A 26,095-nucleotide genomic window follows, 5' to 3' on the forward strand; every position below is an offset into this window, starting at 1 on the left:
AGCATTTAGCAAATTTACAGGAGTTATTAAAGAGATTTCTGAAAGCTGGTGTCTGACGAAAGGAGGCGAAATGCATTTTCCAAGCCACCGGGGTTACTATCTGGGGCACCGTGTAGATACAAGGATTACGCCCAGTGGAAGAAAAGGTTAAGGTGATAAAGGGAGGTGCCTTCCCCCAAAAATACGTTCAGATGTATACTTCAAGTACTAACATTTTGTGAATTACATTTCTGTTTGAAAACTTACATTTGGTGTCACTTGATATTCGATGTAACTCTTCAATCCATACAGCTTGGATCCCTTTTTTGGATCAGCCACCACACAACTCAATGAGGAAGATGGATAGTTCCAAACTGGACCAATTTCGCCCTTCTTGAAAAAGAAAACATTTGGATTTATGTTGCTACACTATATTCAAATGTAAATCTGGACTAAAAAAAAATTGGGTGAATTTTAAATCCCCAAAACGGATGGGTTGTGGTTGGGCGAGTTGTTAATTTTTAAAATCTCAGACCCAGCCCCAACCAAACTTCAAACCTCCCACTGCCCAATTATACAGAGACAAGTGAGGGGAAGGGCAGTCAACCTGTTCCCAGTGGGAAAGTTGGTATTTTAAGCAGGTTAAACCCAAGCTTACCTTCTTCCCTTGCATCCAACTTCTCCTCGACCCGTACAAAGACCCCAACTAATGGTTGGGGATCTGACTACCTACCACCCCTACCAGGCTCCCTACCTGCAGTTGCGGTTGATTAGCAGAAAGAGGTCCTATCAAAGATAAAGGTTACAAGTGGGGAAACCTATACCATTCCCAACTCCAGCCCCACTAATCTCTAACTACCTATCAATATTGGGGACAATAACAATATTGGAAATTTTGAGCCAAGTAGCTAATACTGTCAATGTGCTCTGACTGTTTCACTTGAATCTCCTCCGAGCTTCCCTCATCTAAATCTACCATCACAACCCTCTATGCCCTTCTCCCTCATATTTTGATCTAGCTTTCCTTAAATACATGTATACTATTTGCGTCAACTACTTCCTGTGGTAGTGAGTTCCATGTTCCTGCTCTTTAGGTAGAGAAGATTCCTCTGAATTCTCTGTTGGATTTCTTCGTGACTATCTTATATTGATGGCCTTGAATTATGCCCTTTCCCACATTCTCTTTGTATCCACTCTATCAAAACTTTTCATCATTTAAAAGGCCTCAGTCTTTTTTCGAGAGAAAAGGAACCTAGCCTATTAAATATGTCTGTTGGTAGGAGTTCACAGGCATCTGGTAGATTAAGAAAGGGGTGCGCAATAGGTAAAAGTTTGGGAACCTGTATCGTAGAGGATGCTGGCAATGACATGATTTATGATCCTTTCTGAAGCTTGGAGGCCAATAAAGGGATTAATGAAGCTGCAGAGTATCAATTCTGCAGGAGTTTATTGTTTTCAGAGGATTTAAGTTCTTATCATCTGTTTTGGCAGTTTCTTTTGTGCCAGTCTTGCATCCCCACTCCTGTCAGTGTCAGGAAGCAATTATTAAGACAACTGGATGATCGAATCAAACATGTTTCTCTGGCTATTGATATTGATAATAAGCAGAGTATATAGACTATACTCAACTAGCTCATGTTTGCAAAGCCGAAAACAAAACATCTACTGTTAGATGTGATTCCATGATTGGGCAGCAGTTGCTGAACAATCTTGAGTGTGCTAATAGCTACACTAACAACCAATGTAAGATAATTAATTGAGTTTGTAACATGGTTCATTTAAGCTTGCTAGAAACAACATAAATTCATATGCAAAAACCTGCTCTTTGCAAGCAAAAGGAATGTGTTCAAGCCTCGAGCCATTTTTTTTAATTAGCCAAAAGGATGGGGAGTCTATAGTTCCGCATTGCTTTCTCCATGGCAATGCCTCAGCCAGAGTCAACTTGCCAACCAATCAGAACCCCCTTTTCTCCTGTAGTATAAATTGTTGAGATTGTTGAAATTTGGCATTCTTGCATTTGTCCTGATGAGGGCAAAACGAATAACTTCAGCAACTTGTCTCTCTTTTCAGCAATACTGAAGTTCTGTATTATCAGGCAACTGTGGATACTGTAAGGGACTAAAGGATATGGAGCCAAGGTGCCTGGATGGAGTTAACATATGGATCAATCATTATCTAACTGAATGACAGAATAGGCTTGAGGGGTGATTGACCAACTCTTATCCCTATGTTCTATACTTCATGGGTCAGAAATATTTGGCAGGGTAGGTGCATAAAATGTACGTTCAGTCATTAACTTCAATGGCCAATAAATCGATTTCCAAACACATCTGGTTTACAATGTTCTGTTCTTCTGCTTGTTCTTTTAATCTTTTCCTTACTATCCTTTTATCTGTTTTTTTCCCATTAATGCACTCTCTTTTGTTATGACCTCACGGGAGGCCAGTAACTTTTAAAAAGAAATTTGAACTCCCAGTTATTAACTTGAAAGAATCACACCACACAGTTTCTCATTTTAAACAAAAACTGTACAAGAGTTAAACAAAGCAAATACTACTAACATTATATATCTCATAAGCAATTATATTTTAAACCCGAAAACCTCAAGAAACCACTTCCTTTCCACTTTTATTTCCACCCAAGATTTCGCCTATACTTTACAGGATCTACAGGGTTCCTTCATTTCTTCTGGGACCAAACCAAGTGTCACAGCTTTCTGGAAATCACTGATTTTTCTCAGTGTTCCTGCTATTCTTCAAGGAATGAGATTTCTTGGGTTCTTCCACTAGCATCCATTTAGGATAACTCACCTTAACCACCTCATAAGTGTGGATACCTTTGGCTCAAGCATTTTTTAAGAAATTATTCCTTCATGGGATGCAGGCATCACCTGCAAGGCCAGCATTTGTTGCCCATTCCCAATTGCCCTTGATCTGAACGGCTTGCTTCAGATGGCAGTTAAGAATCAACCACATGTGGACCAGACAGAATATTCCTTCTCTAAAGGACATTAGTGAACCAGCTGGGTTTTTAACAACAATCAACAACGGTTTTATGGTTACTATTATTAAGAGTAGGTTTCAATTCCAGATTTTGTTAACTGAATGTAATTTCCACCAACTACCATGATGGGATGTGAATCCATGTCCCCAGAGCATTAGCCTGGTCCTCAGGATTACTTGTCCAGTGACAGGGGCCTCATTGCACTCTTCCTTAGTGACTCCACATCAAATAACATCCTTGGTGTCTGATAGCCTTCTGTTTCTAATCGACAGCTCCTAGCAGATTTCTCTTTCTGCTTCTCAAAACTGCTTCCAGGAGTCAACTGCAACCGCTGGCAGCTTTCTCTCTCTGCCTGTTTCCAAGCTGTTCTAGCTCCAGGTGTAAAATGCCTGTTTTCTCTGAACAATCACAGATAAGCCCAAAATAAAAGGGGACCTCTCTGCAACCTATCCCCACAGCAACCTGGCACACCTGCGATGTCCCAGATAGAGATTTCTACTAATTAACTTCACCTTCCAAAACATAACTCACAAAAGGAAAATGAATCTTTGAGGTTTGAAAACAGAGACTTGTGAATGGTGGCAGTGCAGTGAGAAAACTGAAACCTGGGAACTTCACTCTGGGCAAATGGGGATAGTAGAGGAGAAGGGAGATTTTTTTTGAATTGAGGGCTATTGGATCATGAGTGCTTCACCACAATGGATACTGAGCTGGAGACTGGGTCATTTAAAAAAAATCAATATTTGTAAAAGATGAATATAAAAAAGATCGGGGAAGAATGCCCACATATTGAAGATAATAGTAAATTCACTGAAAAAGAAAATATTATACTCTGTATCCGACAAGGAGAAAATAATTTATATTTCATAAGCAGACAGAAGTGACTATGCCCCAGTCCCACACTGGCCTCTCTGTCCTCTGCCTCCTTCACTGTTCTAATGAAGCTCCATACAAGCTCAAGGAACAGCACCTCATCTTTTGATCAGGCACTTTACAGCCTTCTGGGCTGGAAATTGAGATCACAGATTATAACTTCTTGCATTTTTTCAGACAGTAGTTGCTGGTAATAATTCTGCCTTTGTCATTTTTAGCTCCTCAAGATGCATCTTTTATTTCTTTTGTTTTACTGGTATCCAATTTGCCTTGCACCATCATTCGTTTTAACATTTAAGCTCTGTTGCATTCCAGCCTATCACCAACCTTGATTTTTTTCTTTCCACCCCTCATGCCTCTCTCTGTCTCTATATATGCTTAAAATCCATTGCATCTCTAATTTTTTTCAGTTCTGTTGAAAGGCCATCAACAGGAACCAGTGGGTGGATTTTAATGATGGAAACGGTGGTCTTGCCTGCTGGCTGCAAAGCAAACGAGAACACCACATCATATACTTTCTGCCAGGCCCACCAAATTAAATGCCAATTAAACACTTATTGTGCAGCAGCAATCCTTTCCCAGGGTTGGAGGAAATCTCCCTCCCCCTATAAATGGTGGACAGGCTTTGGCGAGTCAGGAGGCAAGTTACTAGGTGCAGAATTCACAGCCTCTTCTAGCCGAGAATTTACGTCACTGGTCCAGTTCAGTTTCTGGTCAATGATATCCCCCAGGATGTTGATGATGTGGGATTCAGCAATGGTAATGCCATTGAACACGAAAGGGAGATGGTCAGATTCTCTCTTTTTGGAGATGAATATTGCCTGGTACTTGTATGGCACAAACTTGCCACTCATCAGCCCAGGTCTGAATATTGTCAAGGTCTTGCTGCATGCAGGCACAGGCTGCTTCAGTATCTGAGGGCTTGTGAATGGCACTGAACACTGCAATTATTAGCAAGTGCTCTCACCTCTGACTTATAATGAAGGGAAGGTCATTGATGAAGCAGCTTAAGATGGCTAGGCCTAGGAAACTGCCCTGAGGAATCCCTACAGCAATGTTCTGGGGCAGAGATGCCTGGCCTCCAACAACCACAGTCACCTTCCTTTGTACTAGGTACGAGTCCAACCAGTGGTGGAGTTTTCCCCGATCCTAATAGAGCTCCGTTTTGCTAGATGACCTTGATGACACACTCGATCAAATGCTGCCTTAACATCATGGCTGGTCATTCTCGACTCGCCTCTGAAATCAGCTCTTTTGTCTACATTTGGACTAAGGGTGCATTGAGGTCAGGAGCCATGTCCCCTGGCAGAACTCAAACTGAGAATTGGTGAGCAGGATATTGCTGTGTAACAGCACTGTCACATCACCTTCTATCAATTGTTGATGACTGAGAGTAGATGATGCAGTGGTAATTAGCTGGGTTTAATTTGTCCTGGTTTTTGTGGAAATACCTGGGCAAATTTCCATATTGTTGAGAAGATGCCAGTGTTGTAGCTTTTTATGATCTCTGTAGAGACCGATAAAGTTCAAAAGAAATTCAAACCTGCAGTTAGCAGCTGAAAGAATGACCTCAAGATTTCACATATTAAAACTTTTGACTAAAAAAATACTAGTGACTAAACACTATCTTCTTTTCATAGGAAACTTATACGTTAAACCACAGCATGAAAAAAAATCTTCCACTATGGTTATATGGGAGGTTACATTGCCCCTTAAGTGGACATTTCATCCTCCAAGAACTAGTCTAAAATTGCTCTCAGCTCCCACTGGATTGCTTCTTTTTCACATTCCAAGCTGGGTAATTTCCAGTCCTAGAACTGCATTTCACTGTGAGGGTGACTCTGTAGATCCATTTCTATAGCGCCAAGCTAAGTGAATCTGCCAGCCTCCTTTAAATCCCACAAACTCTGTCTTCAATATGAGCGTTTTGAGTGGTGACCGTGAGCATTTTCTCTGCTTAAGGTAAAGGCCTGGCTGCTTCTATCTCTTGTTCTCTATCCCTCAGATGGCTACAGGCCTCAGGTGTACAAGATTATGAGGGGCATGGACAGAGTGGATAGGGAGCAGCTGTTCCCCTTAGTTGAAGGGTCAGTCATGAGGGGACACAAGTTCAAGGTGAGGGGCAGGAGGTTTAGGGGGATGTGAGGAAAAACTTTTTTTTACCCAGAGGGTGGTAACGGTCTGGAAAGCGCTGCCTGGGAGGGTGGTGGAGGCGGGTTGCCTCAGATCCTTTAAAAAGTACCTGGATGAGCACTTGGCACGCCATAACATTCAAGGCTATAGGTCAAGTGCTGGTAAATGGGATTAGGTAGATAGGTCAGGTGTTTCTCATGTGTCGGTGCAGACTCGATGGGCCAAAGGGCCTCTTCTGCACTTTGTGATTCTCTGAAGACCAAATTGCAAAATACCATCTGTCTGTGATATTTGTGGATTTATAGAGAAGCCTAATCTCAAAAATTGCTCCTTCAACCCTCTTCTTCATGGCAAAGGAAACACATTAGCTTTATATCCACGTGGAAATGCTAATTAGTTATCTTTGATTCCCAACTTACTTTCATCCTAGAAGTAATTGGATATTTTACAGCAGCACTGCTTTACAACACGACACCTGTAACACATTTCTGGGACTTTGGGATATCCGAGGTCTACTCATGGTGTATTCAGAGACTACGGTAAATACCTTGCACCTTCCTCTTAGAAAAACAATCTGAGTCTTCCTTTGTTCGTTAACAATCAAACCACTCGGGCTTACCATCAGACTGCAGAACAGGTCATTTACCCTAAATTTATAGAGTCAGACCCAAAGTACCATAATCTTATAAACCTCATAATTGTAACAAGTTGTACTGGAACAGCTTGGCTAGGGGTGTGGCTAGTTCTGGTGCATAAGTATTCAGTATTACAGCCAGAATGTTGTCAGAACCCATGGCCTTTGCTGCATCGAGTACCTTCAGCCATTTCTTTAACACATGGAGTGAATCGAATTGGCTGAAAACTGACATCTGTGATGCTGGGGTCCTCAGGAGGAGACCGATATAAATCATCACTCAGTACAACTGGCTGAAGATGGTTGCAAATGTTTTGGTCTTGTCTACTAAGTGCTAGTAAAACATAGGTTACAAAATTTAATGATTCAACTTCATGTGAAAAAAGATATGCATTTATCTTAAGTCTTTCACAACCTCAGGATGACCCAAAGTGTTTTACACACGATGAAGGACTTTCTGATGTATAGTAATCATTGCAGTGTAGGAAAGGCAGTAGCCAATCTGCATAAAGCAAGGTCCCTTTTTGTGATGATGGTTGCAAGATTAAACATTGACCAGAATACTGGGGAGAACTCCCTTGTCCTTCCTCAAAATAGTGACAAGATCTTTTATGTCCACCTGAGAAAGCAGACAGAGCCTCGGTTCGATGTCTCATCCCAAAAATTACACCTTTGGCAATGCAATATGCCATCAGTACTTCACTAGGGCATCAGCCTGCATTTGTGTGCTCGGGTCTCTGGAGTTACCTTCTGACTCTGGGTAAGTGTACTACCTATTAAGCAACACTGACATACCACCCTAGGCGTATCAGACTAGCAAAACTGTTCAATAAGCCACTTCCACACATCTTCAGTTTCTTCAATTCCTTTCAAAGGACCAAGTTAACCAGCCACTTTATCATATTTTAAAATCAAAGTACAGATTATATGTTTCAATTATTATAACAGTCTTCTCATCCAACTTAACAAGATTTCTATGACTTTCTATAATTCTCCCTTCCCAGCCACCAGTGTAACATACATGGACTGTAATCTTCTCCGTAGTTTTTACTGGCTGCTTTGAAAGTAGATAGACTTCAGGCCCATGTTTGGAAAAGGTTGGAAATCTATATTAAAAAATAGAAATTTATGAGTACGCAGATACAAGACTTTGCAGTTAATCACAATCAACAAAGCCAACATGTAGTTTTGTACATTTTCTCGTTTGATTTTTGAACAGTTTGCGTCTATGAGATAAAGGAGCAATAGGACTAAATTATTCTAGCTATTCTCTAGCTCAAATATTTATAATATGTTAATCTTAAAAAGGAGTGCCAACACTACGAAATTGAACTATTTGAAGAAAATCAGGAACCTCCTGACCAACATTCCATCCTCAATCAAAAAAACATTCAATTGTAGTTTTTGAGACTGGACGTGCAGGAATTAACTGCCATGTTTTCCTACCTAACAATTGTGACTAAATTTCAGAAACAATCTACTGGCTCTAATGTACTTTGGGGTATTCTGCCAAATGAGAAAATGCTCTAGAAATGCAAATTCTTGATTCCTTTCATTTCCTCTTTAATATTTAAAGCTGATCTGACTAAAGAAACTCACTCAGTGCAGTTACTGAGAGAGAGTTGAAAAGACAATTGCTGAGGCACCCAGGTTGCTGACTACCTCCAACTATTGATCTTAATTTTGCTCAGCTCAAAATAATCTAAAGGTTAATTTAAAATTTTGTCTAAACAAACACGCGAATCATTATCAAGTGACAGACACAGAATAGGATATGAAACTTCAATTTTCAAAACTGTTCTTTTATCAAAAAGCAAAGAATCAAAATTTTTCTTTAAAATGCTTAAATTATTAGAAATGTTGACATGGGCATTCCAGGAAGCATAGTCACATGCACTGATACTGTTTGTACTGTGATGCATTGGCTATTTAAAAATGCATAATGTCTATTAATAAAAAAGCCTTTTACTTTGTTCTGGTTTGCTTGCAAACATAGTGCTAAACTGAATGCCTATATTTGCAATTACTTAAGAAAACATAAATCTTCCCCTTCCACAGTTGGAGCTTGCAAAATAGTTTATAACGTTACATGTCATCAAAAACAACAGAGTATGAAAACATATCAATGAAAATCTTAACTGATGGGTGTCTTTTCAAGAACAATAATTGCAAAAAATCTATTTTGCTAAGAATCAAAATTTGCCAAAGTGAAGTAAATCCAACATAGCAATGGCAGGTTATCCCTAATTAAGTAATTATGCTCTTCAAACAACAGTCAATAGAACTGCACTAGAAAGTACATTCTCTAATTTGCCAGATATATAATATGCATCATATATAATCAGCATAATTCCTTAACAAGAAAATTACAATCAAAAAGGCTGATGGAATTCTGGCCTTTAGCTCAGGTGGTTAGATCACAAACAGGAGGAAATTCCTTCAATTGTTTACAGCTTTACCCCATCTGGAGTACTGTATTCAGTTTTGGGCATCGCACCTCAGGATGCAGATACGGTTGCCTGAAGGGTACATCACGGATTCAACAAAATGAAACCGTGGCTATTAGAGAATCAAGTTATATGGACAGGTTGCACAAACTTGACATATTCCCTCGAGTACTGAAGATTAAGGGGTGATCTAATTAAGGTGTATAATATGGTAGAAAAAAAACGATTTCCTCATAACAGTGGGGGAAGGAAGGGGGCTGATGAAGCTAGGTCAATTGAAAACTTCAAATATAAGATCAATAGATTTTTGTTAGTCTAGAGTACTGAGAGGCATGGGACCAAGGCAGGTATAGGGAGTTCATACAGCACTAACTGAAAGGTGGAATAGGAACAAAGGGCCTACTCCTATTCCTATGTCCTTATGCTATGTTGTAAATTCAGAATACCTCACCATCACAAAGTACAATATTTTTATGAAGAAAATTATCTTAAACATGTTTTCTTACAATATATCAGATCTTATAAAATACCTTCTGAACAAAAAAAATGTAACATTGCCTCTGTTTTGCCAATTAAATAGCCACCAATGAAATTGCAGGTTTCAAAGCCACATCTGAATTTCGTTATTAGGCTTATGGTATAGAGAAAAGGAATTTCAAACTCTCAATTATTTGCTAACATATTACACCAACATATAAGATAGCTTCTACACACAAAACTAACAAAGCCAAAAGCTTGAGAAACTCTTAATATTAAGCACCTATTTTGCCACACATTACTTGAACCACTATTCATTTTATCAAGGAAATTTATTTTTTCCAGACATTGAAACAAGAACATGAAGCATACATCTGATATTTATTTCCATTACCTATTGAGTGACATTTTCACAGAACTGTTGCGAGGAGCTCCACGAGACAAACCAGTCTCTGCTGACTCAGACTCTGTGCGAGGAAGAATATTTGGAGACGGTTTGGGCTCGTCCCAATCGTCATCCCATTCGTCATCCTCTGCAACACCTACAGAATAGCAAATCTAATATTAATGCAAAAAAGTTATGTCAAGATTCCCTACAAATGCAATTTTATATGAGCATCCATTTTAAGAATACAGGAATTGTGGTCAACCCTGCTTAGGAGTGCTAAAGCAGCTCACAAGAGCAGGCCGACAGTCAGACAAGTTATTAGGTTTTTCCTGCATAGTTCTTGGGTCATTTGAAAATACTAACAAATGCAACTTCAAATATTACAAATGAAACAAAGAAAAGCATAAAATCATAAGGTGCAACTTCAGATTTTCAAAGCTTTGAGTAATTTATGATTGGATTTAAATCTGGATTAACTGCCAAAAAATAAAAATCCAAATCAATAAGATAAAAGCAAAAAACTACGGATACTGGAGATCCAAAACAAAAATAAAAATACCTGGAAAAACCCAGCAGGTCTGGCAGCATCTGCAGAAAGGAACACAGTTAACGTTTTGAGTCTGTTTGACTCTTCAACAGAACTAAGTAAAAATAGAAAAGAGGTGAAATGTAAGCTGGTTGCGGGGTGGGGGGGGTGGTAGAGCTGGATAGAGGGCCAGTGATAGGTGCAGATAGCCAAAAGATGTCATAGACAAAAGGACAAAGAGGTGCTGAAGGTGGTGATATTATCTAAGGAATGTGCTAATTAAAAGTAGAAAGCAGGACAAGGTACAGATAGCCCTAGTGGGGATGGGATGGGGTGAAGGGAAGGGATCGAAATAGGCTAAAAGGTAGAGATAAAACAATGGATAGAAATACATTTAAAAATAATGGAAATAGGTGGGGAAAGAAAAAATCTATATAAATTATTGGGGAAAAAAAAGGATGGGATCGGAAAGGGGGGTGGGGATGGAGGAGGGAGTTCATGATCTAAAATTGTTGAATTCAATATTCAGTCCAGAGGCTGTAAAGTGCCTAGTCAGAAGATAAGGTGCACTGGCGCACTGAGCTCTACCTCGCAGAGGCTGAGCGTCAACTCGCAGACACTTACTCCTAACTCCCCCTGGACCATGACCTCACCACTGAACATCAAGCCATTGTTTCCAGGACTGTCACTGACCTCATCTCCTCTGGAGATCTTCTTTCCACAGCTTCCAACCTCAGTCTCCCAACCTTGGACGGCCCGCTTCTACCTCCTACCCAAAATCCATAAACAGGACTGTCCCGGCAGACCGATTATGTCAGCCTGTTCCTGCCCCACAGAACTCATTTCTTGCTATCTTGACTCCATTCTCTCTCCCCTTGTCCAGTCCCTTCCCACCTACATCCGTGATTCCTCTGACACCCTACATCATATCAACAATTTCCAGTTCCCTGGCCCTAACAGCCTCCTCTTCACCATGGACGTCCAATCCCTCTACACCTCCATCCCCTACCGGGATGGTCTGATGGCTCTCCGATTCTTCCTCCGTCTGGCTGAACTTGTTCTCACACTGAACAATTTCTCCTTAAACTCCTCTCACTTCTTCCAAATAAAAGGTGTGGCTGTGGGTACCCGCATGGGCCCCAGTTATGCCTGTCTTTTTATGGAGTATGTGGAACATTCCTTGTTCCAGTCCCACTCTGGCCCCCTCCTCTGGTACATCAATGATTGCTTCCGTGCTGCTTCATGCTTGGTCTGGACCTCGAAAAATTTATTAAATTTGCTTCCAACTTCCACCCCTCCATCATTTTCACATGGTCCATCTCTGACACTTCCCTTCCCTTCCTTGACCTCTCTGTCTCAATTTCTAGTGATAGACTGTCCACCAATATTCATTACAAGCCTACCAACTCCAACAGCTACCTCGACTACAGCTCCTCACACCCCACTTGCTGTAAGGGCTCCATCCCATTCTCTCAGTTCCTTCGCCTCCGTCACATCTGTTCTGATGATGCCACTTTCCAAAACAGTTCCTCTGACATGTCTTCCTTCTTCCTTAACCGAGGTTTTCCACCCACGGTGGTTGACAGTGCCCTCAACCGTGTCCAGCCCATCTCCCGCGCATCAGCCCTCACATCTTGCTCTCCCTCCCAGAACCATGATAGGGACCCCCTTGTCCTCACCTATCACCCCACCAGCCTCTGCATTCAAAGGATCATCCTCCGCCATTTCCACCAACTCCAGCATGATGCCACCACCAAACACATCTTCCCTTCACCCCCCCCCGACGGCATTCCGCAGGGATTGTTCCCTCCGGGTCACCCTGGTCCACTCCTCCATCACCCCCTACACCTCAAACGCCTCCCATGGCACCTTCCCATGCAACCGCAGAAGGTGCAACACCTGCCCTTTTACTTCCCCTCTCCTCACTGTCCAAGAGCCAAAACACTCCTTTCAAGTGATGCAGCATTTCACTTGCACTTCCCTCAATTTAGTCTACTGTATTCATTGCTCCCAATGCGGTTTCCTCTACATTGGAGTGACCAAACGCAGACTGAGTGACCGTTTTGCGGAACACCTTCGGTCTGTCCACAAGTATGACTCAGACCTCCCTGTCGCTTGCCATTTCAACACTCCACCCTGCTCTCATGCCCACATGTCCGTCCTTGGCCTGCTGCATTGTCCCAGTGAAGCTCAACGCAAACTGGAGGAACAGCACCTCATCTTCCCACTAGGCACTTTACAGCCTTCCAGACTGAATATTGAGTTCAACAATTTTAGATCACGAAATCTCTCCTCCATCGCCACCCCCTTTCCGATACCACCCCCCTTTTTTTCCCAATAATTTATATAGATTTTTCTTTTCCCACCTATTTCCATTATTTTTAAATATATTTCCATCCATTGTTTTATCTCTACCTTTTAGCCTATTTCGATCCCTTCCCACCCCCACTAGGGCTATCTGTACCTTGCTTGTCCTGCTTTCTACCCTTAATTAGCACATTCCTTAGATAATATCACCACCTTCAACACCTCTTTGTCCTTTTGTCTATGACATCTTTTGGCTATCTCCATCTATCACTGGCCCTCTATCCAGCTCTACCTGCCCCCCTTAAACCAGCTTATATTTCACCTCTTTTCTATTTTTACTTAGTTCTGTTGAAGAGTCATACGGACTCGAAACCCTAACTGTGCTCCTCTCCGCAGATGCTGCCAGACCTGCTGAGTTTTTCCAGGTATTTTTATTTTATAATAATATAAGAATTCTGTTCAAACTTTAGGAGGGTAGTAAAAACAAAAAGCCTCTGATGGTTACAATGATAGCGGAGGGATTTTAGACTAAAAACCTGGAACATTCTGTCTATGGGGATGGTGGAACTGAAGACGTTAAATGACTTGAAAAGGAAACTGGATGTGCACTTGAGGAAAATAACTTGCAGGACTACGGGGATAGAACATTGGAATGGGAATGACTGGATTACCCTACAGGGAACTGGCATGAATTCAATGGGCTCTCTGTACCATGATTACCCATGACTTGACAAAGAAACCAAAATAAATTAACTTTGCAATCTCCTTTTTCTACACTCAGGATGGCCTAAACCTCTCGGACGACACTTAAGTACTTTTTATCCTATTGGTACTGCTTAAATCAAATTGACCAAGCTACATAGTCTCTGGGAATTAAATCAGATAATCCCCAAAAACAACCACAGGGATCACAATGCACGATTAAACAGTGTCCATTGACTGAAATGTAGGCAAGTACCAGCTTTATGCTGCCTTCACATTACCATAATTTCTATGTACAGCCAACACCCGTGCTGTTCATTGGCTGCATGCATCAGCGAGGGGTCCAATATTGCAAAAGCCTATTAGTACTTAAGCTTGTCTGCATCTGTTGAAGGAGACATGTACTGTAACTACTGAGAATATTGAGATTATTGTTGCACAGCACACTTCATACCCAATCAACAATAACTAGCCATGGGAGACAGCAGGGACCAAAGTTTGGAGAGGCTGCACAGAAGGTCTTCATTGAAGAGGTGGAAAGGAGGAGTGATTTACCCTCAACAAAGTTGGAGTCCCTCCAAACATTTGTTCAGAAGACAGCGACAAGTGACAGCGGAGAAGGTAATATCAGGAATATATCTACAAGACCATGGATGCAGTGAAAGAAGAAGCTAATGGTCTCATACAAGTGCTTAAGGTCAGTGAATGCATATTCAGATTTCATATTCTACCAACTGCACAACTAACCTCAGCCACTGCTCATTTTATCACACCCTAAATTCTATTAGTCAGGACTCTTTCACTTCACCTCATCCTCACACACAACACTGCTGCAAGTCTGAAACTTCCATCTCACAGCTTGCACACACTGTCAACCATGACAGCTATATCACCCAAACATATTGCGTGACATGCAATAACACATTTCTCCCCCCTCCTTCCCCTTTGCAGGCAAAGGTAGTGCATAACCAAAAGCAGGTATTGGCTGAATGGGAGAAGTGTGCCTGCATGATCTAACCCCTATGGAGGAGACAGTGCTAATCGTTATGAGAAGGGCCATTGCTGAGGCCATTGCCACCAGTGGGGCTGAATTGATTAATAATGATAATACTCCTTCGCTCATCCTGTTTTTCCCCAATCCTACAGTTTCTTCTGATCAATAATCTGCTGGTGGTATAAGCATGCACTTCTTACCTTCTCCCATCCCCTCACCATAAGCCAACTATGGTCCCTTTTTCCTTTCAGACACCCAAGAACTAGAATTTGTGCAAGTGGATGAAGAACAAATGGCAGTGAAGATGAAGAGACACTGTCACTCAATTACACAGTCGCAGCCACAACATGTGACTTAGAGGATAGCACAAAGGCAGGATCTGCATGTGGTGAAACACCAGGCACAAATGTGCAGCAACCAAGTCAAAGGGAAAGGATTGCTTACCAGAGGATGAGGTACCATACTTGTTCTGCTACAGAGGATCGAGATAATAACTTTAATGGACCAGACAACAGTAAGTAACTGTATGGTGTACACAGTCAAATACTTGATGTACTGGAAAGCCGACCAGAGAGCCTGCATTTGATGTCAAGGAGCATGGAAGGGTCTGGCACCAATTTGGCACAGGGTTTTTGCACAGAGTTTTGGAGCTCATCCTTTACAACACTAAAGCAGGTGCTTACCTCTGGCAGCACACCAGTGGAATCAAACAATAATCTGATAACCAATGTCTCAGCTTTCTGTTGCAGCACAGGCAGCATCCACCCAATGACTTAGTGCTGTCATGCAAACTCAGACCGCTGCAATCATGTTCTGTAAACCAGCATTCAAAGGCACTTCCAGGGCATCACAATGCTCCAGCACTCTACTATACAAGAGCAATAAGATTGCTGAGGAGTCACCCCAGGAGTGGTTTTATGGCATATGAACCTGCTGTCGTCTCTCAATGACATCATCTCTGATCACAACCCCACCAGTGCCCTTGCCATTAGCTGTCAACCAGCCAGACTGCTGCCACCTATATCCAGATGGTGCAATCTGAAAACAGGTCTTCCAGGCCCAGAGTTGCTTGAGGTCACCCTCCAAGGACTGCAATCACCTCAGTAGCCTTCCATCGGCCACGAATTAGCCACTGGGGAGGCACCTTGTAGGAGCGCTAGAACTGGCATATACACATGGAATAGACACTAAGGGAATGCACAAAGATAATTAGTTGACTTGTGTATGCATTATGGCATAATTTAGTTTATTAATTTGGATTATAATCTGCATTTGGCACTGACTTTCATTTTTGCATTGTTGTCAAGAGGATGATGTGATGATCGGAAGCAGAGGAAAAGTAAGGAGTATGGAACTGTTGGTGAATGTGGAGGGGTTGAGATTACAGGCATCATTTATTGTTTGCTCAAGCAGATTCTGGGTAGAAAGGAGCTGTCTTGGTTGCAATTGCCCCCTCATCCTCCTCTTCCAGCTCTGCTTCCTCAGCTTCTTGCCACATAACTGGTTGAAGGGTTCTTCCCTCCTGATGGCAAGATTGTGTAGCATGCAGCATACCACGACAACTCTTGAAACCAATTCAGCAGAGTGCTGTAGGGTTCCTCCAGAGTGGTCCAGGCAGTGGAACTGCTGCTTCAGGATGCTAATAGACTGCTCCATAAGAGTGGTGCTCCAAAATGGCAGTGCTGACATCAAATCACCATTGCATTTTAATTGACATCAGAATCTATCCGTTCTGCATCCTGCCAACCAACGTTAGACATACACATGCAAATGCCATCTTTCCATAATTGTACATTTTTGACACTTAAGGAGACCCATGTTACCCAAGAAATGGACATGAAAAATCCCAATTCCCTTCCCTATCCCATTTCATCCAGCACTCATAATTCAGACTCTAGGAAGGATTAGGCATGGTTATTTAATTGCTCATATCTAACACAGATGACACAAAAATACATATTTGTATTTATGATCTTGCGTTCTTTGGGACAGGAACGGACATATGGCCCTTCATTCAATATGAACATGGTTGAACTTAGCTTCAAATTCACTTTCCCGCTTGATTCCCATATTCATTGATTCCATAAGAAAGCAAAAACCTATCCATTCCAGCCTTGAATATACTCAACAATGGTACATCCACAAACCTTTGGGAAAGAGTATTACAAAGATTCACCCTTCACGTGACGAAATGCCTCCTCATCACAGTCCTAAATGATCAACCCCTTAGAGACTCATGTTCAAGATTCTCCAGCCAGAGGAAATAACCTCTCACTGTCTCCCCTGTCAAGCCTCCTCAAGATCTTGAGTGATTACATAAGCTCTCCTCTCATTCTTCTAAACACCAGAGAATATAAAGCCAATTCACTCAGCCTCACATCATAGGACAACCCTCTCATCCCACCAACCAACCTTCACTGCACTGTCTCCAATAACATTATATCCTTCTTTAGCTATGGAGGCCAAAACAGCAACAGTACTTCAGGTGTGATCTTATCAAAGCCCCATACAATTGTAATAAGACTTCCTTGTTCCCCTTGCAATGAAGTCCAAATGAAATTTGACTTCCTAATTGCTTGTACCTGCATGCTAACTTTCTATGTTCCTTGTATAAGTACACCCAAGCTGTTCCAACTAACATTTTAAAAAATATTGTTTTTCTATCTTATTGCCAAAGTGAATAGCCTCACACTTCCCCACATATACCCCATATGCCACCTTGTTGCTCACTCATTTAAACTGTGTACATCTCTTTGCAGCTTCTGTGTCCTCCACCCAGCTCATATGCCTACCAAGCTTTGTGTAACCAATAAAATTGAATACATTACTCTTATTCTCTTCATCCAAGTCATTAATCTATATTGCAAATAGCCGAGGCCCAAATAGCTGAGGCCCAATCAGGCATTGATCTTTGCAGCACTCCACTAGTTACAGTCTGCCACGAAAGTTAAATAAAACAGAAAATGCTGGAAATACTCAACGGGTCTGGCAGCATCTGTGAAGAGAGAAACAGAGTTAAAGTTTCAGGTCAAGGATCTTCCTTCAGAACTTCGGATAAAGATGCCCCATTTATCCCTATTTGTTGCTTCCCGTCTGTTAACCAATCTTTCATCAATGTTAACCCGCAACCTTTTGTGAGGTTCCTTATCCAATGCCTTTTGGAAATCCAAATATACTATACCTACTGATCCCCCCTTTATCTGCCTACTAGTTGCTGTGGCAGCCTTCTGGCTCTTAACACAATAGTTGATCACCACGATGCAAACTCTGTGTTCAACATCAACAGGTGGGGCCCACTCCAACATGGCAATCTCTGCCGCATCTGTTGTGATGGAAGACAGTGGGCTGTGAAGGTGCACAATTTGTTGGCTTCTGTTTTCTCTGGTCCCTCTTCTTTGCCAGCTGACCTTTTAGTTTCCGCTCACCTCTTCCAATGCCCTTCCAGTCAGCCTCCAGAAGTGACGACTGTCAGTGACTATCTCCCAGCTGTCAGTGAGATTATCTGCCATCTTCCTATCTTGCTTGCAACCTACTAGCTACATCCACAAAAACCTATAATAAATTTGTCAAACACTATTTCCCCTTCCTAAAACCTTATTTACTCTTAGAAAATCAGAGTATGATCATAGTCAGTGTTTTGTTGACTTCCTCAATACTTAATTTCAGAATTTTCCTGATGACTGATGTCAGGCTAACTTCCCTATTTTCCCACTCCTTCCTTTCTTGAATAGCAATGTTATATTTGCTAACTTCTAGTCAACTGGAAGATAGGGAATTTCGTAAAATCATAACCAGTGCATCCACTACCACTGCAGCATCAATTTTCAAACCCTAGGACCATGAGGTCCTGGGGATTTGCCAACATTTACTCTCGAGCTTCTCTAATATAAATTTTTTTGTCGACATTAATTACTCTAAGTTCCTCACTCTTATTAGCCACTAGTTTTCCCTTTATTTCTGGCATGTAATTTGTTCTTTTACCATGCGGATTGATACAAAATACTCGGTCAATGTTTTTGTCACTGCTCATCCCCGAGGATAATTTCTGCTGGGTCTGCTTCTAAGGGAACAACATTTAATTTATTTATTCTTCATCTTTTTATATAGTTGTAGAAGCTCTTAAAATCTGTTTTTATATTCCTGGCTAGTTTATAGAATTCATTGCAATATAAGGATATTTTGAGTAAAATCAGGAAAGGTTGCTAAAACATGCAAGTGTAGATTGCAAGACATATGATATTGAGTGAAAATTAACAAAAGCATGTATGATCAAAGCAGAAATTCAAAGCAATATTTCACCAACACTTTGGTAGTGACTGAGAAGACTATTTTTTCATGTGAATGTCTAAGGGAAATAATAGCCTTACCATTTAAAAACACGTTTTAACTAACACCTTTGAAGTCAGAAGTTCATCATTTCCCATAATTATTCACCCAAAGACAGTCGCACAGATATAATTAAAACAATATCCGAAAATATTTGATTTTATGCTCTGGGCTTAAACATCAATGGATAACCTACAGACATTCAATGTGGTGATTAGTCGAGAATCAAGAAACACAACAAAAAAAGGTTTAAGTAGGAATTAAAGGTCCTGTGAAACAAGAGAACTGAACAGAAAACATTCAGATAAAAGCAAAATACGGCAGATGCTGGAAATCTGAAAAAAGACAGAAAATGCTGGGAGAACTCAGCAGTTCTGGCAGCATCTGTAGAGAGAGAATCAGAGTTAATGTTTCAAGTCATATGACTTCTTCAGAGCTAAAGAGAAGTAGAAATGTGATGGAATTTATACTGTTTAAGGGAGGTGGGGTAGGTGAAGCAAGAAAGAAGGCCAACGATAGATGGGGTTTAAGGAGGGATTGACAATGATGTCGTGGGTACAAGACAAAAGGAGTGTTAATGATAGTGGTGAAGACTAAAGAAGGTGCTGATAGTGGCATAAAAGTAAGAAATGTATTAAGGGCAGAACAATGGTCAGCACTCGGATAAAAACAAAAAACTGCGGCTGCTGGGAATCCAAAACAGAAACAGAAATACCTGGAAAAACTCAGCAGGTCTGGCAGCATCGGCGGAGAAAAACAAAGTTGATGTTTCGAGTCCTCATGACCCTTCAACAGAACTAAGTAAAAACAGCAGAGGGGTGAAATATAAGCTGGTTGAAGGTGGGGGGTGGGGGGGTGGTTGTAGGGACAAGCAAGCAATGATAGGAGCAGATAACCAAAAGATGTCACAGACAAAAGAACAGAGGTGTTGAAGGTGGTGATATTATCTAAAAGAATGTGCTAATTAAGAATGGATAGCAGGACATGCAAGATACAGATAGCTCTAGTGGGGGTGAGGTGAAATAAGACTAAAAGGGCATAAAAGGTATAGATTTAAAAATAATGGAAATAGGTGGGAAAAGTAAAATCTATATAAGTTATTGGAAAAAACAAAAGGGAGGAGGAAGAAACGGAAAGGGGGTGGGGATGGAGGAGGGAGTTCAAGATCTAACGTCAACTTTGTTTTTCTCCGCCGATGCTGCCAGACCTGCTGAGTTTTTCCAGGTATTTCTGTTTTTGTTAAGGGTCAGCACTCTGTGAACTAACAACTTAGAAACCAGTGACAGATGGGGGATGCTAGCGAGGTGGTTGGGGGAAAAGGATAAAAGAAAAATTAGTAAATGAATAAACATAGATTTAAAAAGTAAAATAATAAAATAAATTTGAAAAAAGTATTAAAAAAGGGGTGAAGTTAGAGGAGAGAGTTCATGGTCTAAAGTTGTCAATGTTAAGTCCAGAAGGGTATAAAGTGCCTAGTCTGAAGATGGGGTGCTGTTTCTCCAGCGGCAAGTGACAGGGAAGTCTGGGTCATGCTTGAGGACTGAGTGAAGGTGTTCCACAAAGCAGTCATCCAGTCTGCATTTGGTCTCCCCAATGTAGAGGAGACCGCATTGGGAGCAACAAATGTAATAGACCAAATTGGAAGAGGTGCAAGTGAAGTGCTGCTTCACCTGAAAGGAGTGCTTGGGGCCTTGGACAGGGAAGAGGGAGAAGCTAAAGGTGTTGCACCTTGTGCGATTGCATGGGAAAATGCCGTGGTTAGGGGATGAGGTGTTGGGGGTGATGAAGGAAAGGACTAGGGTGTCACGGAGGGAATGGTCCCTACGGAATGCTGACAGGGGGATTGATGGGGAAATGTGTTTGGTGGTGGCATCATGCTGGAGTTGGCGGAAATGGCAGAGGATGATCCTTTGAATATGGAGATTGATGGGGTGAAAAATGGGAGATGGGGGGAAAGGGGAAGAGTTGTGGGAGATGGCTCGGACATGGTTGAGGGCCCCGTCAACCAAAGGCAGGGGAAACCTCGGTTAAAGAAGGAAGAAAGACATGTCTGGAGCATCATTTTGGAAGGTGGCTTCATCAGAACAGATGCGATGGAGGTGAAGCAACTGAGAGAACGGGATGGAGTCCTTACAAGAAGCAGAGTGTGAGGAGCTGTTGTCGAGGTAGCTATGAGAGTCGGTGGGCTTGTAATGAGTATTGGTAGACAGTCTACTACCAGAAATGGAGAAAGTGAGGTCAAGGAAGGGAGTTGAAGTGTTAGAAATGGACCATGTGAAGGTGATAGAGGGGTGGAAATTGGATGCAAAAATTGATAAATTTGTCCAGGTCTAGATGAGGGCATGAAGTGGCACCAATACAATCATTGGCGTACCCAAAAAATAGTTGTGAAGGGGCCTGGACAGGATTGGAACAAGGAATGTTCCGTGTACCCCATATAGAGACAGTCATAACGGGGGGCCATGCAGGCACCCATAGCCACAAAGATGTCCGACCATTCTCCCGCACCTCTGTCCTCAACCCTTCTCCTCACTCCCAGAGCCACGATAGGGTTCCCCCTACCCTCACTTTTCACCCCACCAGCCTCCACATTCAAAGGATTGTCCTCCGCCATTTCTGTGCAACACCTACCCTTTACCTCCTTCCTCCTCAATGTCCAAGGCCCCAAGCGCTCCTTTCAAGTGAAGCAGTGCTTCACTTGTGCTTCCTCCAATTTGGTCTACTGCATTCGTTGCTCCCAATGCAGTCTCCTCTATATTGGGGAGACCAAACGCAGACTGGGTGACTGCTCTGCGGAACACCTTCGCTCAGTCCGCAAGCATGACCCAGACCTTCCTGTCACTTACCACTTCAACACGCCACCCTGCTCTCATGTCCACATATCCATCCTTGGCCTGCTGCAATGTTCCAGTGAAGCCCCACGCAAACTGGAGGAACAGCACCTCATCTTCAGACTAAATACTTCACAGCCTTCTGGATTTAAAATTTAGTTCAACAACTTCAGACCATGAACTCTCTCCTCTATCTTCACCCCTTTTTAAATCTTTTCAAATTTATTTTTATTATTTTACTTTTTAAATTTATGCTTATTAATTTTTCTTTTATCCTTCTTCCCCAACCTCCCCCCACCCCCACACAGGGCCATCTTGTTTTTGTGTTGTGCTTTCACAGAGTGCTGACCCTTGTTCTGCCATTAACACATTATGCTTTCTTACCTTTATGCCATTATCACCACCTTCATTAGTCTTCACCACTAACATTAACACTCCCTTTGTCACATTCATGACATCTTTGTCAATCTCTCCTTAGTCCCCATCTATCGTTGACCTTCTTGCTTCACCTACCCTAGCCCCTTAAACAGTATAAATTCGATCACATTTCTACTTACTTCTCTTTTGCTCTGACAAAGTCATGCTGACTCAAAACATTAACTCTGTTTATCTGTTCACAGGTGCTGCCAGGCCTGCTTAGTTTTTCCAGCATTTTCTGTTTTTATTTATATTATTATTAGACAGAAAACATTGCTGTATACTGAATTCTAGATTTGACTGTAGCACTGGACAATGTACAAAGGTGCACTGAACTCACAGGAAACAGATCAGTTCAATTTACAACAGTTCAATTCTCTATTTTTCAGAGGGATACTTCTAAAGTGCGTGCAGGTAGGCTGGATTAAAATATGTTTAAAGTAAGCCAGTTAGATGACAGTGAAGCTAGTTAACTTTGTGCTGACTTTCATGCGATGACTGGAGTGCAACACAGAGTGAGTCTACATTCATGGTGTATTTAAGCTTCTACTAAAATACAACAGCCGAACATGTTTAAATGTTAACAATTTAGCATTTTTGTTTAAAGCTGCCTGTTATTAAGCGGCCATCATCACATTCGCTGCATAAGCAACATACCACTAGGCATCAAATGAAGCAGCATTTTATTACAGCAATTGTCACTCACTGATTGATGGAAATATGGAACTGCAACAGACACACCCTTCATTCATCCTCCCACCATAAGTCCACACTTCCCACCACCCAATAAAACCACCTTATAGGTCATTACTTTTAGGCAATGCCCTCGTACATTTCATCTGTTAAAGCTATCAGCAGCCTCAAGCACAAATATAAAACAATAATATACAGACACACAGAGCAATGCAGCAGAAAGTCCTCAGAATTCTTGCTTAAAAACAGATGCAAGTCTGAACATAGAGAACTGTACTATAAATTTACTGCCACTGACCTGGGCCCTGGTAGGCCTGTGGATGACCATAGCCAGTCATGTCCCAATTGTCTGCAGTGCTATTTTTCTGTGCATTTGAACTTTCTGCGTTTGTCGGCCAGTTTACTGCACTCCAGGCATTTCCACTGTTACCTGCATTATTAGTGCTCCAGGTCCCAGCAGAACTAGGATTCCAGTTGAACCAGGGATCATCTGCGTTGTTTGTCTATTAAATTAATAAAGAATCACAAAGATTACTGAGTTTATAAAATATAATTAATTCATCAAGATAATTATTGGCCCCAATTTTGCTGTAATAATAAAACAGCGGAGGTCATCGTCTCTCAAGTTAATGATGTAAAATATGGGCAGCTTCTGATAACCACCTATGTGCAGTAAAATGATTGCACACATGAAGTTTCTATCCTGTTTCCCATGCTCATTCATATGCTTCACTATACAAGTGCCATGTCTATAGATCTAGCATTAAAATATATTTAAGGGCATAAACTTGTGGCATTTATTCAAGAAATACGCCAGAAAAATTGAGCCTGTCTATTCGAATGCGAGTAACTTTTTAGCAGCATTATAGGACTCAATTACAGTCAATCAACTCTTCTGGCACTGAAAATTAACTTCTACAACTATAGAGGTGCATTCTTTTAGGTTTTAAGTGTTATTGGAGATTTAAAAATATTTTTCACTGTCTCTCATCTCTCTCTTTAATCATCTTTCTTTCCCACTTTATTTCATTTTATATTGAATTCAACATTCTAACTTACACTTCTTGCTTTAGAATCTGTGGTTCAGTTAGGATTCCTCAATCAGACTGATCGAAGAAACTTTGTTGTTTGCCCTGTTCACAGAGATCCCAGGTCCCCTGAACAAGACACCATACTGTATCAGGCACCACAGTGACAGCAAGTTGCTGCTCTGGCAATTGTCAACATAATGAACAATGAACTCCATTCGCTTACCACTGACCACAAAATTTGGGTGTCTCCAAACATTTGCTGCTTGCATTGATTAAGAACCTTCCAGTATAATGCAGAAAGCCATAATGCTCATGATTAATAATTGCAAATCATAAGATTATAAATATTTTAAAAGATGTTTCCTAAATGACTCCACTGCAAAACACATTCTACAGTGTAATATTAAACCACCAACAGAAAATCTTGAAATCAAATCCCAAACTCCACCAAGTTAATCATAATAATCCAATAATAAGGTACTACAACTGGTGTTAATGACACTGAGCTTCTCTTTACTCCCCCATATTTGGTGGAATCTTCTGTTCTGGAGTCTAAGCTTGGTGGCGGGCGTGGAAGAAAGTGATTTCCATTGTTGGGCATGACGGCCAACCACAGGCAATCTTGCACTGTTCAGCTTATATATGCACCCACTTGGAGCTCACTAATTCTCGGGGCGGGGACAGGTAAGAAATCGCCAACCCACCATTACCTAATGGGGTCGAAGGTATGGTCACCGTATTTAAAGAGCACCTGTACACTATCCCTTCTACCTTTGCCCAACATTGCTCCACTCCTCCCCGTTAACCCTTCCTCTTTTCCTTTTTCACCCTCCACATAACTTGCACTGCCACCACGTGATCTTAAGCATAGGCTGGCATTTACAGGCACTCCCCAAAAAGGAAAATGCAGCTGCAACTCACTGCCAATGATGAAGGAGGTCTACCTCGCCATGTGCAATCATGAATGTGAATGTTCTAATTTTTTTGCTAGCAAGAAACTTAATTTGGATGGGGAACTTAATCCTAGCAAGGTGTCCTTTCAATGAGCATGCATGACATGCTAATGTATGCAAAAGGACTTCCCGACAATGTTTGTCAGGAAGCTCAACCCGTATTTAAAGTCCCAAGAACAGAATTGCTAAAGTTCATCCCACCTTCAGGAAACTGATTTTTGGCATCACGCTAAAGTATATTCTCCCGCCCACCAAGCTTCCCGCTGCTGGTGGAACCGAAGATTCCACCCATTACATGGTACCCAGCAGCTCCTGCTGTCATGCACTCATGTAAGTGTGGGGGAGGACAGAATTGGCCATGGATGTGTCAACCAGCCTGCCACTGTAATGCCTGTAAGGAAATGGTAACTTTTCCTTTATAACAAAAAACTCTGGCATCACCTGAAGAAAGTCAAGAAACAACAAATTTTCATGCATTCCAAATACAGGATTGGTGGAAGTTCTGCACAGGATTTGAACAGAGGTAAGTATCCTCTGCCAAGGCAAACAGAGCTAGATGGGCCTTGGATAGGCCTATAAAATATGAAAGTACAGTTGGGACAAGAAAGAGAGTTGAATGCCTTACTTGCAAACATTTCATGATAGATAATTTTAAATACTACAAAATAAAAGGATTTAAACAATGGGCCAGATTTTGCTGTGGAAATAATGAGAGACTAACCATACTCACCATTTTTAAAACATAAATTGGATAGAAATGTCCAGGAACTGTACTGTGCAGTCAAATGCGGATATTAGGAAGTTTCTGTTCCAATTTCCCCACTATTCCAGAAGATGCACTATGGTAGTATCTTGCCAAGATACTTGGCTTTGAATTTAAAAAGGCTTGTATTTATTCCATGCTCTTCTCAACCATCAGATATCTCAAAGCACTTTACAACCTATGAAGTACTTCTGTAGTTTAGTCACTGTTGTAATGCAGGAAATATGGCAGTCAAGTTGGGCTCAGCAAATTCCCACAAACTGCAATGTGATAATATCAGATAATTTGTTTCTTGTGATGCTGGTTGAGGGATAAATATGAGCCAGGACACTGGGGATAACTCCCCTGCTCTTCTCCGAAATAGATCTTTTATATCCACCTGAACAGGCAGGTGGGGCCTCGATTTAACATTTCATCCAAAAGACCCAACAGTGCAGCATTCCCTCAGTACTGCCCTGAATTTTGAGCTCAGTCCTGGAATGGGACTTGAACCCAACACCTAACTAACTCAGAGGCAAGCATGCTACCAACTGAGACACAACTATTACATAGATTTAAAGAATGTCTTTAATGTAAGTTGTAGTAATAAAATGTCCCAAGGGACTTCACAGGAGTATT

The 26,095-nt window shown here is 41.5% G+C and overlaps 1 protein-coding gene across 4 annotated transcripts in view; it reads right to left on the reverse strand.

The window, feature by feature from the left end:
- snx9b (sorting nexin 9b) overlaps positions 1–26,095 on the reverse strand; it is a 215,888-nt gene that overhangs the window by 115,966 nt on the left and 73,827 nt on the right. For 2 of the 4 annotated variants that reach the window (XM_041174491.1, XM_041174496.1), the window contains 4 exons: positions 23,029–23,233; positions 9,941–10,088; positions 7,644–7,728; positions 247–372 (listed from right to left, as the gene is read on the reverse strand). In XM_041174491.1, the coding sequence (XP_041030425.1) occupies positions 247–372; positions 7,644–7,728; positions 9,941–10,088; positions 23,029–23,233 (564 nt within the window). The remainder of the gene's footprint in view (positions 1–246; positions 373–7,643; positions 7,729–9,940; positions 10,089–23,028; positions 23,234–26,095) is intronic. The other 2 variants (XM_041174505.1, XM_041174515.1) reach the window with 2 other exon arrangements.

The sequence above is a fragment of the Carcharodon carcharias genome, chromosome 2 (genome assembly GCF_017639515.1).
Source record: "Carcharodon carcharias isolate sCarCar2 chromosome 2, sCarCar2.pri, whole genome shotgun sequence".
Lineage (NCBI taxonomy): Eukaryota > Metazoa > Chordata > Chondrichthyes > Lamniformes > Lamnidae > Carcharodon > Carcharodon carcharias.